This window comes from Drosophila novamexicana, unplaced genomic scaffold (genome assembly GCF_003285875.2).
Source record: "Drosophila novamexicana strain 15010-1031.04,08,12 unplaced genomic scaffold, DnovRS2.1 tig00000121-arrow-pilon, whole genome shotgun sequence".
NCBI classification, from domain to species: Eukaryota; Metazoa; Arthropoda; class Insecta; order Diptera; family Drosophilidae; genus Drosophila; species Drosophila novamexicana.
Window position 1 is genome coordinate 1,697,263 of NW_020824773.1, and position 17,468 is coordinate 1,714,730.

General features: G+C 38.1%; 2 protein-coding genes across 4 annotated transcripts; both read right to left on the reverse strand.

Annotated features, from left to right (window-relative positions):
• Positions 1-239: 239 nt before the first annotated feature.
• LOC115757893 lies at positions 240-1,126 on the reverse strand. 2 transcript variants are annotated; one of them, XM_030698337.1, is made up of 2 exons: positions 610-1,126; positions 240-559 (listed from the first exon to the last, which is right to left on the reverse strand). In XM_030698337.1, exons 1-2 carry the CDS (start codon positions 1,019-1,021, stop codon positions 501-503), a joined length of 471 nt encoding a protein of 156 aa, XP_030554197.1. In that variant the 5' UTR covers positions 1,022-1,126; the 3' UTR covers positions 240-500. The 2 variants fall into 2 exon arrangements, with proteins under 2 accessions (XP_030554197.1, XP_030554198.1); XM_030698338.1 differs by having other exon boundaries at positions 241-551; positions 610-1,125.
• Positions 1,127-7,757: 6,631 nt separating this feature from the next.
• On the reverse strand, positions 7,758-16,860 carry LOC115757939 (kalirin). 2 transcript variants are annotated; one of them, XM_030698409.1, is made up of 7 exons: positions 16,452-16,860; positions 15,167-15,343; positions 14,716-15,049; positions 8,695-8,781; positions 8,526-8,630; positions 8,332-8,463; positions 7,758-8,268 (listed from the first exon to the last, which is right to left on the reverse strand). In XM_030698409.1, exons 1-7 carry the CDS (start codon positions 16,715-16,717, stop codon positions 7,825-7,827), a joined length of 1,545 nt encoding a protein of 514 aa, XP_030554269.1. In that variant the 5' UTR covers positions 16,718-16,860; the 3' UTR covers positions 7,758-7,824. The 2 variants fall into 2 exon arrangements, with proteins under 2 accessions (XP_030554269.1, XP_030554270.1); XM_030698410.1 differs by lacking the exon at positions 15,167-15,343.
• Between the last annotated feature and the right edge of the window lie 608 nt (positions 16,861-17,468).

Below are 17,468 nucleotides of genomic sequence, written 5' to 3' on the forward strand. Positions count from 1 at the left end.
TATTTTGTTTTCCAAGATATTTTCATCGAACTAAGCATTTACGACTTTCACTATTCTCACAAATGTCTACAAGAGCATAAAATATTTGGCGTGCCGAAGATTTTTTTTTTTTGAAATTTTAGAAATGTTGCATTTCGCATTTAAATTGTATTAAGATGGTATACATATATATAAATATATTTATTTATTAATAGAAATTCCAGCATGTATGTAATTGTAAATTGGAAATATATATTTTTTAAATTGTATAAATGTTTAATCTTGTATATAATTTTTGTGAAGATAGTGCGTACGACATTTACTAAATTTCTCAGCTTTCACTTGTCGAGAATTTAAATTTGCATTTATGTAAATTTTTTAAGAAATAAAATTGTTGCAACTTCGATGAGCATTGTTCTCAATCCCAAGTGTTCAACGTTACACGTCACACATATGATTAATTTTTGGAAAGAAAATAACAACACTTCTAGTTGTCTCAAGTCTATTAAAAACGCATTCTATTAAACAAGTCGCTGTGTAACCCTCGAGGGCTTACAAATTTCTTGACTCATCTGAAAAGCTAGACCATGGTCAAATTATAGCTTTTTAGTTTGGTTATATTGTACTTGCCCACCGACCCAACGGCATGCACAAACTTCCGCTCTTCCCGTTCGATCATATATAAAGCACTGCTCACCATGGGTATTATATACTGTGAGCCGCGATATAGATGCGTGACACGCTCATATTCCGAATAGATCACACTCTCCAAATAGTTGGGAAAGTTCTTTTTTGATCTGATGTGCACCTCGGGTAAGCTGCGAGGATAGAATTTGGGACACATGAACACCATCTTGCAACTAATGCGCGAATCCTGCGGCAGTTCATTATTAACATGTCCGCGCACAGTGACCTCAAGCTGAAAAAAGTGTCGCGATTTACGTATCTTCATGGGACAACCGAGCAGCGCCAGGGTACGCAACTCCGAGTCGCGCAGCGACTTGCAAAAGGAAGCAAGCTTTTCAAACGATGCTGTATTCATTCTGGATAGATCTGGAAGGAATAAGATTGCACGATTAAGGCAAATTTTTTGAATGAGAAGAGAATTTTTATGGTAGACTAAATAGTGTCTGGTAGTTTATAGAACTAAAGTTATTTCAATGTCAAATAGATCTAAAACGATTTTCAATGTTGCTTTGATGCCATTTTCTGTTGAATGTCCTTACGGCAAGCGATGATGTGAAGCTATCTTGCGAGTTGGGATGAGTTTTGATGTCTTCTGAATGAAACGTACAATGAAATGGGAGCATTTATCATATATCAAAGGAATGAGAAAAGAGGAGGTAAGAGGAATTCAGAAGCAAGGAGCAGGCGAAAATTTGGGAGCTCGCGCCACGCAGCCACCAAATAATTAGTATTCAAATACAGCTTAATTTGTGCCGTATTATTATTATTTTTTACATTTTTATTAAAGTAATTATTATAATTTTTAGTATTATAATTATTGAACATATATATTTACTCCAATAAGATATACACTAGCTGGATACTTGAATCCGAATCATGTCTGTTCAACCAAAATTGTCCTTGTCTTTAAGAATACAGATTTACTTACTGCACAAAAGTGCATATTTTCAAATACTTTTTTCAATTGAAGTCTATATTTTATTGATGACAATTGAATAACTAACATATACATAACATGCCTACGGCCGGCTGGCTTGACGATTCGATGACTGCAAAGAGATGTCATAGGCCAAGCATTAATATTGCTGCGCCTGTACTTCACTTGACTTGGCGGCTGTTCCGCGCCCTGTTCGCGTCCTTTGGCGCAAGCCTTGTAGATTCTATTAAAATCGCCTGTCATTGCTGCCTGGCATCGTTATTGTCCGTCTGCGGCAAACAGAGTGCAGAGCAGCAAGCGAGCAGCTCAGGCCTGAGTTTGGCTGGGTCTGGTCATGGGTTGGGTTCTTTGGCAGACATGCTTAGTCCTTTAGACATTGGCGGAGACGTTGTTGTCTTCTGGCAGAACCATTATTCTTCAACAACGTGCATTATATTATCCTTTGGCTGACTTTGCTGCTTGGCATTTGTATGCAGGCCGGGCGCGAATTGCATTTGGGGATAGGAATTGTTGGCGCTCGAAGATTGGGTCTGGGGCCGAGCCGCCTTTGAGCTGTCGTCGCTGCAATTTGTATTACCGCCTTCCTAGTTGTCGTCATCGTTGGCATCGTCGTCGTCGTCGTCGTTGTCTGTAGCTTGTTTTTTATTGGTTTTACCGTTTTAAATTTCAATTTGGCGCTGGCCTGTAAGCAAGATGTATGTACAAGTCCATGGCACAGCCGTGTGGCATATGTTGGCACGCCAGGTGCGCCGCCAACTGGGCGATTTATACGCGTCACAGCGCCCACGCTGACAGTTGCCGTCTTGGCAGCTAACTGAACTGTCACTCAGGTGCTGGAACTGCTGTCCCCGCATCCAGAACCCACCTCTGCCTCTCGAAGCTGTTATTATTATGCTATTACTTGGAGCTGGGCTCGCACACATTTTACACCGCATTTAACCCAAAACATGCCACTTAGCAGAGCGCATTTATCAATTCGTGTATACGTGATTTGCGCCCCTCCACCACCTCACGGCACATTATCAGGTATAAGGCATCAGGCATCATCATCACCATCGCCACCATCATTATCTGCGTTGACTTCATCATCAGCGTTGGGCAGATTCGATACGTGTTTAACCTCACACATTGAGCCCCAGTTGACGCTGCATTTTCGCTTACTGCGATTATCAAGCGTTTCCGTTTCCGAATCCGGTTTTCCAGCCTCTCTGCTCGTTTTGTGGCTTACGGCTATGCTCTAAAAATTACATGCCTTTGTTTTTTATCTAATGCTGTGCCGCATTTTCGGGTCTTAAGGGTCGTGTCCTCGACGTGTGTATGTGTGTGCGTGTGTACGTGTGTGAAACGTGCGACTACTTGTGTGCCTGCTAGACATTTTTCACATTTACACCCAACAATTGGGACTCACACAAGAGCTGGAACAGCTTTGCCCTACTCCGGCCATTGTCTCCCTTCCCCTTCTACATCTCTGGCTTTGGCTCTGCTCTAGTCCTGTTTCTCTTTTCGGGCTGCTGTGCTGAGCGTGTGTAATTCGATCTATTATCAGTTGTCATCGTCCTGAAATTCACACATTCACATAGGCATTGTCTTTTTGCTTGATTTGTGCCAACAGGAGCAATAAGGAAATCTGGCACAGTGGCTTGAGCTATAATGAAAAGGAAGCATCATTAAATATCATTGTTACTTCATTTTATTTTGTTTTAGACTATTCTGCGATACGAGATAGGTTAGTTGGTTGTGGCTGGCCGACCTTGCTTCCGTCCAAGTTTGTGCTTCCAATTTTAAACATTTATAAGCTGTACTATTAAGACCTCCACGTATAAAGGTATATTTTACATAGATATGTGTTAAATATGTTTCAAGTAAATCGAATATAGAACCAAAAGATAGAAAGGCGGAGCTATGTCGTACCTGGGGTGGATGAGATGATTTTTGCGAATAATGTGTAATACGTGTTAAATCAATTAACACAAACGTTTTTCCTCGTATTGTATTTAACGAAATTTACATAAGTATCCTTGGAAATGAATTTAAGCCTGAAATTTACCCGCCAAATCCTTGACCCCCATTTCCAGCAACGAGAGATGGATTTTACTAAATGTATGATATACGGCGCACACGAATTTTCTCAAGGATCTTTGCCAATGAGCTTATACCTGTGAGTTTCGCCCACTCATTTATTATCCACGAAGGTTGGTTTTGCGAAAAGTATGAAACTTTAATCAGATGAATTTTCACAGTGATCTTTGGATATAATGTTCAAGACGATCGAATGGTAATCAAAAACGTCTATTCAACAGTATTTCACCTTTTTTTCCTCAGATAGGGGTGGAATTTCTTTCTTTCTCGTCTTAGCGGTACTTCCATGACATAAGGTACCTACAGCTTACAATTTCAGTGTTCTCCCTCTGACGGTTTGGGCTGTGCGTTGACCACCAATTAGTCAGTCGCTCAGTAAGTCAGAACAGACAGTTTTATATATAGAGATATTGATTTAATATCATCTTATCTTTTAATTCTATTTTTAAATATCGTTAAATTAAAAGTAATTGAAGCTTTTTATTTCTATGTATTCTTTAAAATATTTGTGCCCTCAGTCCCACTGTGCTCTTACGTAACCCCTGCTTAACACCCCAAATTGTGCCTAACGCATTGTTTCACGTGCCATTTGACAGCAGCAATTTGAACTTTTTCAAGCACAAATACCGAAAGACAAACGAATACAGTCGAAAATACAAATACAAATGCAGAACACAAGTGCAAACGAGTTGAATGTGGAAATGGAAATGGTAGCAGCAGTAGAGCCTGAAGAGATGATAACGGAAACGGAGCCGAAGCTGAAGCTAGAGCTAGGGTTGGTGCTGGAGTTGCCGCTGAAGTTGAAGCTGGAGTCGATGCGTGCCTAAGTGTTGCATTTACATGCGAAGTAATACAATTTGTGGCCTATGTCCTTCGGCCCCCGAGGGCGACAACTGCGCTGAGGCGTGAATTGGATAATTTATACCATACGCACATATGAGCATTGGGGCAGCATGTGCTGCACAAATCCAATGAAGTAGTTGGACAGCATTGCCCCCAAAAATGTTGCATAGCCCTTGTTGAACGAGGTGGGTGGGGGATGAGCTTGTGCGGCATATTAAGCAAAAATTAGCAACAGTTGCGTGCCAGCGCGAGCCGTAGTCGAATATGTCAAGTTAATTTAATGTAGCGTGAACTGGATGGGTGAGTGTGCGAGTGTGTGTGATGGGTGTGATCGAGTGCCAGCTGCGGCGCCTAGACAACAGCTCAGACATATGTTACGCCTAGGCGATGCTACGTGCAATAATTTGCGCAATTACTTGGTACAAATTTGTTGTGGGAGTCGCGCCTGCCCGCCCCATGCGGCCGACCAAAAAAATTATTTGGCCATGCTTCCGGCACTCTATGCCCTGGCCGGAGTACGTGCGCGCACATGTTAAATTCAAATAAATTATGCCTCAAGGCATTTTACAATTCTATTGCCAGCTTTTAGGCGCAATATTGTGAATTGTGCAGAAATGCGAACGAAAGTTTTTATATCCTGTACCCATGAAATGGTTAAAAAACGGGCTATAAGTTGTGCAATTGTGTGTTAACAGACAGACATTCAAATGAACATTTATTTATTTTCAGTTTGAATAGATGAATCGATTTATATATATACGAATGTCTTTTGGGAATTCGCATATAGTTTATTTCGTAGGGCTTACATAGGATGTTTGCAAACTAATTCTTTGCTCATTAATCGTGGAACTCGAAGATTTCAAGAGCTTGCGGCAGAAAAACTGAAGTATATATTATTATTGTCATTTTATAAGTAGTCATTAGAAATATATGTCTGATTATGCCTGATCAGGGAGGACCTCGAATATCCTGCGTATACTAAATTAGTTTGATTTATTCTTCAAGCATCGCAGACAAAAACGGGCGAATCTATCCCAACGCTTTCATTGTTTGTTCTGGCAGAATTTAAAATGCCACAGGCAAACTAATACAGCACTGGGTATCTTCTCGTCGAGCACACTGGCCCCAAGCAAGATTTTTTGTGTTTTTTTTTGTCAGCTTCACAAATTATGCATTTAGCTGAAAAATGTTGGTAGGAGAGGCAAACGAACATGTGGCATGTGAACAACTACGTGAGAGGCGTGCCAAAAACAGTTGCCAATGGCCTGAAAAAATATTGAAATATTTACTTGCGTCTCTTGCAGACTGTCAGACTTGCAGCACATTTTGAAAAAAAAACAGCCACTTGAACGGCGAGTGCTTAAGTTTTTGGGTTTTTTGGGCTTTTATTTTACCAGCTTTTCCTTATGTATTTTTTAAGCTAGCTCATAAAAATGTCAAATCATTTACATACACGTCAGCTTTGCGACAACTGCTTGACAGACATTAATACGCTTAAGCTGCCTGGTAAAGGACACGGCATTATCCCTTATCCTTCAAGCAAACAACGGCGACAACTTAACTGACATAATACAATAAGGCAACAGCCAGGACCTCTTCGCTGCTTGGCTGCTGCATGCATAAAAATCAGATGGCAGCACCAAAATGCCGTTAGACAGCACCACCAGCACAACGACCACCGCCGCGCCCGCTTCCCGCCCACTGCACCACCCCCACACATGAACCACTCACATGTCAAGTAAGTCGCGTTGCGTTCGTTTTTTTTATTATTTTTGTTGTTGTTGTTGTGCGCGCTGTTAACAAATTGCTTTTGTGCAAATTTTGTCACTATGAAAAAACACAGCAAATTCACACACACACACACACACACACTACTGCACAGACACTTACCCACACACATAACCTTCTGTGTAAGCAGCTCAGGAATTTGCATTGCATACTTCTCGGCGGGCTGGTTTAACTTCATTAGCGTATTTTCCTTTGGCTTAGATTGGCCTGGGGCCAGTCTGCATATTGGTCTTTCTGGTTTGGCCTTTTCCATGCAATTTTTCTCAAGATGGATTATTATTTTGGCAATTGCTTGACCGGATAATCAGAGCATGTTCTTAGATTTTGATTTACATACACGCTCGCACAGTGGTCAAAGATATAAGACACTAAACAAACGAATCGAGCAGCTTTCAATTTGATAGATTAACTGAAAGGAGAGGCATTTAAATTTAAATTTTAAAAATGAAATCTGAGGAAAGTATAGCTGCTGCAGCTTAAATGCCTTTTAGCATACTTTTAGGTGCCTATGAATATTGAGTCCGTGTTCTTTATGCGAGTGCACAACCCTGGTCAGGAAAGTTGACCATGTTCAAATAAAAATAATTAGATAAGATATTTGTGTTTATAAATGTTTGAAGAAGGCATTACAAAAATAAAACGAATATTTCTTACAATAAATAAATAATTGTGAAAATTATATTAAATGGGGAATTTGGAAATTCTGTATATCTAGTGATAATAAAAATAAATGTGATAAATATTATATGCCCATTGGATAAAAAGAGATGTTATTGATTTTGTAGAATTCAAAATATGGTCCATGAAATCGAGTCAATGATCAATCGACTTAAAATTAATTAAACAAAAATTTGTATAATTTCCCTTATTTCTGGCCTAGTCGAGATTCAAATACAATTCAAGTTGCATCAGAAAAGGCACGAAACCCAACTAGAGTTGAAAGATATATCTTTGCCAGTGTAGATACTTGCTGAAAACATTACCTTTTGTTGCGTTTACTCCTTTTGGCATACTCGAAGTCGTGACCATGGTTCATTAGTCGCTCCACGAGAGATCAGCCTTCCATGACAGGTTTCCTTGGTGCGCTGCAGCAGTCTGTCATAAATTCTAAACAAATAGATTTGTCATCAAATTTTGGTGGCCACTGTAAGAGAACGTTGCAAGCAAGGATGGCCCAAGGAGCCAGCTCCTTTTTGTGAATATATATGTGTGTGTGTGAGTGAGTGTGTGTGGCAAAAAAGATGAAAAGCTATTTACATTTTGCATTTGCCTGGCGCTCGAGCTGGGCAAGGACAAAACAGCGGCACTGCAAAGGCAATTTATCATAAATATTTGTCAACTGCAGCAAACTTATTTTACGCTCGGCCAGGCAGGAGGCGGCCGGAAGTGGTCGGATGTTGTCCGGATGTGGCAGCTGCATGTGACCAGCAGAGTGGCAACTACGTACGTGTACAAATAACTTAGCTTTATTCTATAGCCTAGCAACTAAATAGTATAGCATATAATTAGCGCTACAAGTACTGCCATATCAGCCAGATGGCCAGCACCACACCCAGCACCAGATCCATGGGCAGGCTGAAGGTGTCGCGTTTCGATTGCTCGTGTCGCGCTATCTCGATGATCTTGTGGGTGGCGAGCAGCCACTGCTTGACTACAGACGCCTCGGAGGCCACAAAGGAGTACTCCTCACGCTTGGTCTTGTCCCTATCCTGCTGCTTGACCAGCAGATTGATGATTTTATTGGCATTCGACGTAGCCAGCTCCAGCGGACGCTGCAGCTCCACATGCTCCCAACTGTAGTGCTGGCGATAGGCCAAACGCCGTTTGCGCACCTCCGTGCAGACCAGACAGCGATCGAATAGGAATATCTTGGCGCGGTATCTCTTTTTGGTTGGAAGATGCTGTGCATCGAATTCTGTGGAGCGTCGAAAGTGACCCTGTTGCTGCAGATCGAGCTGAAATTGGCAGTTGGAGTTTCTTTAGTTTACTGATGATCCACGGCTATTCATAGTACTCACCTCGTTTAGCTCATCTATGTTGGGAATCTCCTCTGCCTGATTGACCACATCCAGCTGCCGTCGCATGCGAGTTTCCAGCTTGCAGACAGCACTCAGCACGGGCTTACAGCTAATGCCGCTCTTATAGAATTCCTATGTATAATAGCACACCATATATATGGTTCGGTCTATATATGTACTATATATCTACTTACCGATATGAATTGCTGTAGCAGCAACGGATATCTGGTCAGTCTTTGTATGGGCTGCACTAGAAAACTATCAATGCCCAGTTTGTCTTTTATTGTCGTCTGATAGCTCTATAAATAATACATATTCCTCATATATAATTGTTTTGTTTTATTTCATTTTATTCTCGCTCACCTGCAGCCATTCTCGATTCTCTTGCCGTAGCTGCATGGAGGACTTTTTGCCTATGGTAAAGTCCACATAACAATAGAAATTGTTTTTCTGTAAATAATCAAAGTAAAATTTAAAAAGCTATAAGCATTCGTATTCAAAGTGCTCGGCGCAATATGTATTAAAATATTATATCTTATACTAATATGACTTTAGATAAAATCTGAAAAAAAAAATTTTGACACACATGTTTAAAATTAATTTAACAATTTTGCAAGCTTTTTGTCAAGCAAATGAAAGCGAAATAAATGAGCACACTATGTTACAGAGCATGTTCGACTATAAGATACTATGTTTGATTGATTGAAATAAACAATTTTAGAATATAATATTAAATACATATAAGAGAAACTTTTTATAATTGTTCAAATTAATTTTGTATAATCACATTGTTTATGGGATATATCAGTCAAGATAATCAAAACACGTAAAAGTTAATAATAATATATATGTAACTTTTGACCCTTTTTAAAAACAGTTTTAACTTTCAAATTTATTTTCAAATCGTAAATTAAATCAAGTTAATTTTAGAGTATAAATATGTGATAGCACTTTTTTGTTCATAATTTAAATATTCGACGCAGAAAAAAGTTGTATTTTTGCCCATGCTCTATATTTTTCTCTCTGCAGGGTATCCGTACATTCGAAATGAACAATTTTCATAGCAATTCAGTCACAATGCAAATGACTCAGTAGCAAAAAATGTGTATATTTTAAATTCATATAGAAAATACCCTGTGCATAGATTTATAGTTTATTCTAGAAGTTCACAAATTTGTACTGTTGTCTTAGCTGCCCGTGCGACACGTACGACAATTGTTTAATGCAATAATTGAAGACATTTGACATGCAAATGCTGCCAACAGCCAGGAGCCAACATTTTGAGACGTATCAACGAATCAACAGCTGGAGGCAAATGCAAATATTGCCACAGCCCCAGCGAATTAAGCCAACTAATCTGTGGCATGTCAGCAAATCGTATAATTATTATTCCATTTGATTATGGGTTTTGATTTGCCGGAGGGTGGTGTGGTGTGCTATGAGGAGGGGGACAAAGCTTAACAGTCAGCTCGACGGATAATCAAATTAAATGCATCAAAAACTACAATAAGCTAAATATACATATATTTTGCATTTTGAACCAGTTTAGAGAATTTTCATTGCACCTACCTAGGCGGGTGCGAGAGAGGGAGCACGGAGCCAACGAGTGGAATATCAATTTTTCAGTGGCTTTGCCAAGGCTTACAGTTGGTTTGCAGTGGTTGTTGGTTCCGATTGTGTGTGCGTGTGTGCGGTGTGGCATTACGTGACTTAAATACTCAAAAATTATGATTTCGCCAACAGGCAAGTTTTACTTATATACATTTATATATATATATATATATATATATATATATATGTATATATTTATTTACTATTATATCTACCAATGAATGTGCCAAAAATGAACTGGGTAATGCCCAGACTTGAAAGTGGAGCCATGTGAACTGTATTTGCTGACAAAACAATCCACAGCTTTATTTTTGTGACAGTCTAAGTAATTGTTGGGTTAGGTAAGGTTAACACGGGTTGGCTCCAAGAACTTTTCATGGACGCAACATTTGAAATTGCTTAAGCCACCTTGAATTGGGCGCAGCTATGAATTAAATATGTAAATCCGAGAGCTTAGATCAGGTAGTTGACACTTTATATTTATTTGCAACTTAGAAAGGAAATGGGTAAATCTTCGTTAAATTGTGCATATTTAATATTAAATGAATTGAATAAGAAGAAACAGATTACTAAATAATAATTATTTTAATATACAGAGGCATAATTATTACCCTGGACAGCCATACCAAATTAAAATCTAGTTCTTAACCAAAATATAAAAATAAAATTATACTCAAAACAACATCAAGAAAGTAAAGCTATTTGAAGATTAAATGACCCTGTAGACATTTCCCTTTTGCAAAAAAGTGAGAATAGTGAATACTCGTAAGTGCTGAATTTGAGGAAAATATTTTTGAAAACTGACTTTTTTGCCAAATAAGAACCTATTTTGGTCTAGATATCTTGATAAACAAGAAAGTTTTGCATTCATGAATCTACTTTTCGACCGATCACTCCTACGGACATGGCTACATTAACTCGGCTGTTGATGCTGATCCAGAATATATACTTTATGGGGTCCGAGCTGTAGCCTTCTATGCATTACACAATTTATGACAAAATTATAATACCCTCTGCAAGGGTATAAGGGGTACAAGTTCCCCAAAAACTTGGGATTTGACCATGCAATGTCACGTTAACTATATGATTTACTATTTAGAACAGGGGCATAAATCATCATAAGCTATCAAAACCTTAAATCAGTGAAATTCAGAATGAAACTTGAATGTGTCTTCCCAAGGCGATTAGAAACAGCAAAGCCCAATTATTCCAATGACAGCTATATGATATAGTGATATGATCTGGATGGTTCCGACAAAAGTAAAATCTAAAACAGTTGTAGAATGTTTCATCAACGTCTAAAATAACAGATAGACAAAAGAATATACGACTATAATTGACGAGGAAATGCCTCATTAAAATAATACATATTGCGTAGGAAATCGATATAATATTGTTGTTATCATTGGATTCTTCGTGAAAAATTTAGTTCCACAAGCAACTTTTTACAAAATTAAAGATCTCAATTTCAACTGAAATCTACAAGTTTGTCACCATTTGAAGGCAATTTATAAATTATATAGACAAGCTTTTTATGGCTGCTTTCGATGTGTGCTTTTTCTGAGATTTATGCCCAAAAATCGATTGAACAAGTTTTGTACACGAGAAAACCAACAACAACTGGTTGAATAGCAAAAATAAAATTAAACCAATAAAAAAAATAAATGGAAACAAATCATAAATTATTGTGAGTCTAAGTGAAATCAATGTTTTTAAACGATTGAAATGAGAAAACTAATCGGCTGGGCAATTATCTTTGAAAAGCCTCATTAATCCGTTCGACAAAATGCTGAAAGGAAATACATATCAGCCATCTATTTAGATATTTTGTTTATACAGCGCGTTGCCAAAACATGGCAAGAAAAATATGGTATATATATATATAAACAAATTGCAAACTTTTATGATGGATATTTTTCCTAATTCTTTTACTCTCTTTAAATATTTTGCGATTCTGTGATTCAGCTTGTCTGAGAAGAGAACGTGAGAAAAAAAAAATGCATAAATCAGTTAGCATGTTTGTCGCGCATTAAGCCAAATCCCCGAAGGCTTAAGCGAGCAAAATAAAAAAAAAAAGGATACAAATTCTTTGAAATTGGGGCCTCGGGAATGTTACCTGCTATGCGTATGCTGTCAATATTTGGGCAAACTTTTTGCGTTCTTGGAACCCAACATGACATAAGATCACATATTTGTTCTTATATTTATGCACAGACACATGCACACACATGCACACACATACACACTCGCACGCATAAAAAGCCGTCTCACAATTTCAATTTAAATTGATTGTTTGGCTGTCAACACTCGGCGCTGTCTCTGGCCACATGTTGCCGCAATAGAGAAACACTTGCTACACTAACAGATCCCACAAAAGAACAAAAAAACCATTAAAGAGTACTCACATTCTATGGCACACTCTGCTCCAAGGCGACATTATCATTTGTAATAAAAGCGAAAAATTAAGCTATATTCGTGATTTCACAGAAGAAACCAAATCAAGCGAGATATAGATATAAAACCAGACGCACACACACACATATAGATAAAGTTGCTGCAAGCACTGTTCTGAAAGGCCCCAAAACAAGCGTAGACCCCAAATTTGATGACGTCAACTCTACATGAGAAATTCGCTCATAAAGCGATTTCACTTAGTTGGGAGTTTCGTAGTTTCAAATAGACGCCATAATATTTGTTGTAAACATTTCTGTCATTATTTCCAATCTTAGACGCCATAATATTTGTTGTAAACATTTCTGTCATTATTTCCAATCTTATCAAGGGGCTTTACTGGGTCTCGTCATCCTCAGCGGATTTTGTTGCTGCTCCGCTAATTGGTTGAGTCGCAAATAGCCAACATTTTGCTGTTTATCAATTTGTACTTAACATTTCACTGGTATTGTTTGCCTTTTTCAAGTACCCCTCGAGTAGATGAAGTAAGTGGGGTATACCAAGTTAAGCTCTAATTGTAAGAATCACTTTACTTGGATGGAGCTACTTATATACACATGTAGCCTATATATATCTATACATAAATCGAAATACTTGAACAAATTAAATAAATCAATGCATACTTAAGGATTTGCATCAGGGACGTCTACTATACTTCTGCTTCTTTGGTTAATAATGAAAAACAGGGTATACTTAAGTCGAGCCTTGTTTGAGCGTTCGTCAATATACGCTCATGTCATGTAGGCATTAATTGTACGTTATTATCGGGCTTTGTCTAGACAATGATTTCTTATGAGTGAATAATTGCACGAACTCTATGCTGGGCTTGGCCTAAGCCAAGTATCTTGTTGCTGACACCCAAAACCCAACGTATAATTGTTGTAGAACCATTTCCTTGAGAATTCAATCTGTGTTCAAAATAAAGAGCTTTAAACATGCGCAACTCTTGAGCATATTAATGAAGGCCTTAGTCAAAAAAACTTAAAGAATCGTGACACACTTATCAACAGGTGTGAATAAATGTGTTTAAGACAATGAATAACTCATAAATACATAAATACATAAATACGATAAAAATACTTAAGCTAAAAATTAAAAATGTATATTTTATTTTATTTAATTCGGTTTATAATTTATGTGCCGCAGCGACAAGCGTTAAGTTGAGTTGCGCTTAGCATATTTACAAATTATTTTCTTCTCGTATTTATAACCCACTTACAGATGTCGTCGGCTACGTTAATTTGCATTAATTGCTGAACCCAGAAATAACTGGAAGCTGACGCTAAAAATACAGTCCATAAAAATTTGTGCCAGTCAATAAGCTAGCAGAAAACGACATAAAAATGCACGCAAGCATTAAGTAAAATCTTTAAAAACAAAAAGCAAATCTGGCAACACGAAATCTAAAGACGCGAGAACGTCAATCACAAAAACTTTGCAGGTGTCGCACTCGCGTAGGTAAATACTTGGAAGATGAAAAAATTAACTGGGAAGAAGAGGAAACTCTATGATATACGATTTTTTAATGCCCTAACAGATATAGATAAAATATTGTACTCAAAGGCATAAAGTATTATAGTATAATATTTAATATTAAAATATGATAAAATGAAAATATAATATTACTTTTCAAATTAATTGAATATTGATTACAATATTTCTTTTTTATCAATATTGTAATTGAAGTGTAAATAAATTAAATATTATAATATAATTTTGTAATCTTATAAAAAAATTTAAAAAAAATTATTTGTAGCCATTCATTTATTTATTTATTTTTTTAATATTGTGAAAACCTCAACAACTCAAACAATTCGTTTCTCATAATTATTTTGTATTATATTCTCCAAAATTATATCATTTCACACCGTTTTTTTAAATTTATTATTGTTTATTTGACCTTATCTCCGTTATCAAACAACATACTTGGCAATAACCATATACATATACACACCTAAGATAAAAATCTATTCTTGATTTATATGTGCGCTTAGAACAAAGGCAGTATACTCAAAGCAAGCTCCGACTTTCAAAACTCACAGCCCATGAAAGAGTTTGTTGTCTTTGCACTAAGCTACAAATTAGTTAATCAATGGTAATCGGCGACGATTGGAACTCGTTATGTGAGGGTATAAAAACCACAGCTTGAAACAATAGAAAACTGTCCGGCAAATATTTGAAATTGTAATTTGCTTGGGCGGTAAACTGATCGATTGGGGCATCGATCGGCCGCTTTAGAACCGGCCGGACGGCTACTTAATGGAATTGACGGCTTTTATGGGCCGTGGCAACCGGTGTCGACCCACGCAACACGCTACTCACCTCAAAGTGCGTCGCAAACTCATCGAAGAGGCCTTTCAGATCGCGCTGATTGCGCAACATGAGCGGCAGAATCTCTTTGTCGTGCAGCTCCAGAATTTCGGAGATGTTGCCCAGCAGCAGCTGCTGTCGCTGGTCGCCGCGTAGTCCTTCCGGCAGATCCTCGCACTGATGCAGCTGGCCATAGTTGGCGAGGCCCTTCCGCAGATTGTTCACATAGTTGACTTCGGTCTGGATAAGTTCATCGATAATGAAGCTTATCTTCTTTGAGGCATATATTTCCGTTTGATCGCAGGGAAAAAGATTCTCTAGCGAGAGTGTGTCCTCATCCTCGTGGCTATGGCAAAGCAAAGGCAAAGAGAACAAGATTTCGATCAATTAACATGTATCCGAGGATTGCGTGTGGCGAGGCTCCACTGGCGTTGGGGGTGGCATTGGGCGGCATATTACTTACTACTCATCGCTCAAGGTTTCGAAACTGAGGGTGTGTGTGAGGAAACCATTGTGTGTGCTGTATGTTGGTGATGAGTTGGGTGTTGCCGGTGTAGAAATTGTTGTTGCTGCTGCTGTTGTTGCTGCTGCTGCTATTGTTGTTGTTGTGCTTGTGTTGATAGAGTTCAATGAGATGCCACTGTAAGCACAGAACAAAAATGCAAGCAAACAGATGAGAAACACAAAAAAGGGATAACAAATGTGTGGGTGCATGTGCGTGTGTGGGTGTGAGGTGTGTTTGGGTAATACATATAGTAGCTGATAAGAGCTATATGGGCACCAGATCATAAAACTTTACTCAGGCTTACATTTTGAGATTCTTCTGATAATATATATACATACATTAACTTTACAAACATGACCTAGATCTTCCAAATGTAAGGGACTATAGAATTAATATTATATTAAAATATTAATGCATATTATTATCCAGGCAATAGTTTGATATAAAAACACCATTAGATCGAGCAATGTATTTTTTTAATTACACAATCTACGACTCAGCGCATGTTTGCATATCTATAAATAATATTTTATAATTGAATTTTGAATTTAACTGCAAGCTCATTAAGATAGTGTGCTGGCGTGCAGGAAATGTCAATTTACAGATTATTTGTAGCAGAACAAAGATTGCCCAAAAATTATAAAAACTTAGACAAGAAAAACTGCCCCCACATTTAACTATAAGTGTTTTATAAGCCTTTTCGAATTTTCCCAGTCATCACATCCGTTTTGAGCTTATGCAATATTACAATCTATATAGCACATTAAGCCTACAATCTTTATAAGATCCTTATCTCCAGTATCACTTCCTATGCTTAATTTAACAACAACTGAAATGATCAATAAACAGGGCGCAACAGAAATCCAACAACCAAGCCATGTGCATGTTATTATGCAAGGCACGTCTGGGGCTTGCCTAACTACCGAAGCAGTCGTTTCTGTGGAAACCGTGTAAAAATAAAGCTAAGCTCATAAAGTAAACATACGCGAACGACCTTATCTTATCACGTATACGCACCGTTTGACGTTGTAAAATATTCTTAGAGGCAGCCCAAAGGTCAAGCAAAAAACCAATAAGAAATGCACATAAAAACATTTATAATTTGTGGCTGTGACATGCAAAATGATGGACAGCTGTCAGGGAAAGTAATTTAAAAGCATCGAGAACCACAGGAAAAAAACAATTGAAATAAAAAGCACAATCGAGGAAAAATTGCAGAAAAACTGCGAATTATTCGACCCACCTATCGCTATCCAAAATGCTCGCCTGCTTCTCCAACTTGCCGTTCGATGTTTTTCGCGATATGGCGCCATTTTTGGCAGAAGTTGGTGTTGTCGCGTCGACATTACCCGATATCGGGCAATCCGATTCGGTAACTGTGCCAGCGATATCGGTACTTTTCGTATTATCACTGAATATATGTAAATAGACGTTAAGCACCTGCACAAAGGCGATGGCAAGAAATGTTAGCGCGACGGGTATCACATCGAACCAATTGATGGCAAACATTTTGCACTGTTTCACAATTTGTGGCACTAGCAGATATCAAAGCATTTGACAGGCCATTGGTAGCACTTAATAGAATAATATACGCTCAGTTCGATTGCTTCAACCAAGCACAAGATCGGCACATTTTAGGCCGCACGAACCGCTGCGTGGCAAATGCGAAATTCAACTGTCCGAAAGTTTGCCATAAATTCAGTTACTCGCAGTGCGCGCCGAGCTTTCGCAGCGATCGCCATAATTTTATAGCAAAAGTTCATGCGCTCTCCCTCTCTCGCTCTCTATCTGTGTTTCTTGGCAGCACGCGTTAGGTATTTGTTTATAAACAAAATATGAAACTGTAAAAATATTGAAATATCTGCTGGAATCCATAATTTTACACTTTTGCTTTCTGCCTGTTAGTCTAGCCGACAAAAATGAAGAATTTTGATTTTATGCATGTTTTTTATTGATGATCATTTGTGGCGATCAGTGGAATTCGATTAATGATCATAACAGCAATAATGCCTACTGCTGTGCTATAATTTTATATTTTCGTGATTTAAAGTTGTTTGTACCTTGAACTGTTTTTGTAAAACGGCCAAACCAGGTCGAAGTTCGGTGTAGTTCGGGAAAGCAGTGCTTTGGCAGTGCCTTTGTCATGCCTTTTAAGCTACGCAGCTTTAACTAAGCGTTCATTTAAATACTAGCTGAATATGTGCGAGCACATACAAATTTATGGCGATGATCTCACAGAGATCACTCTGTAGCTTCTATA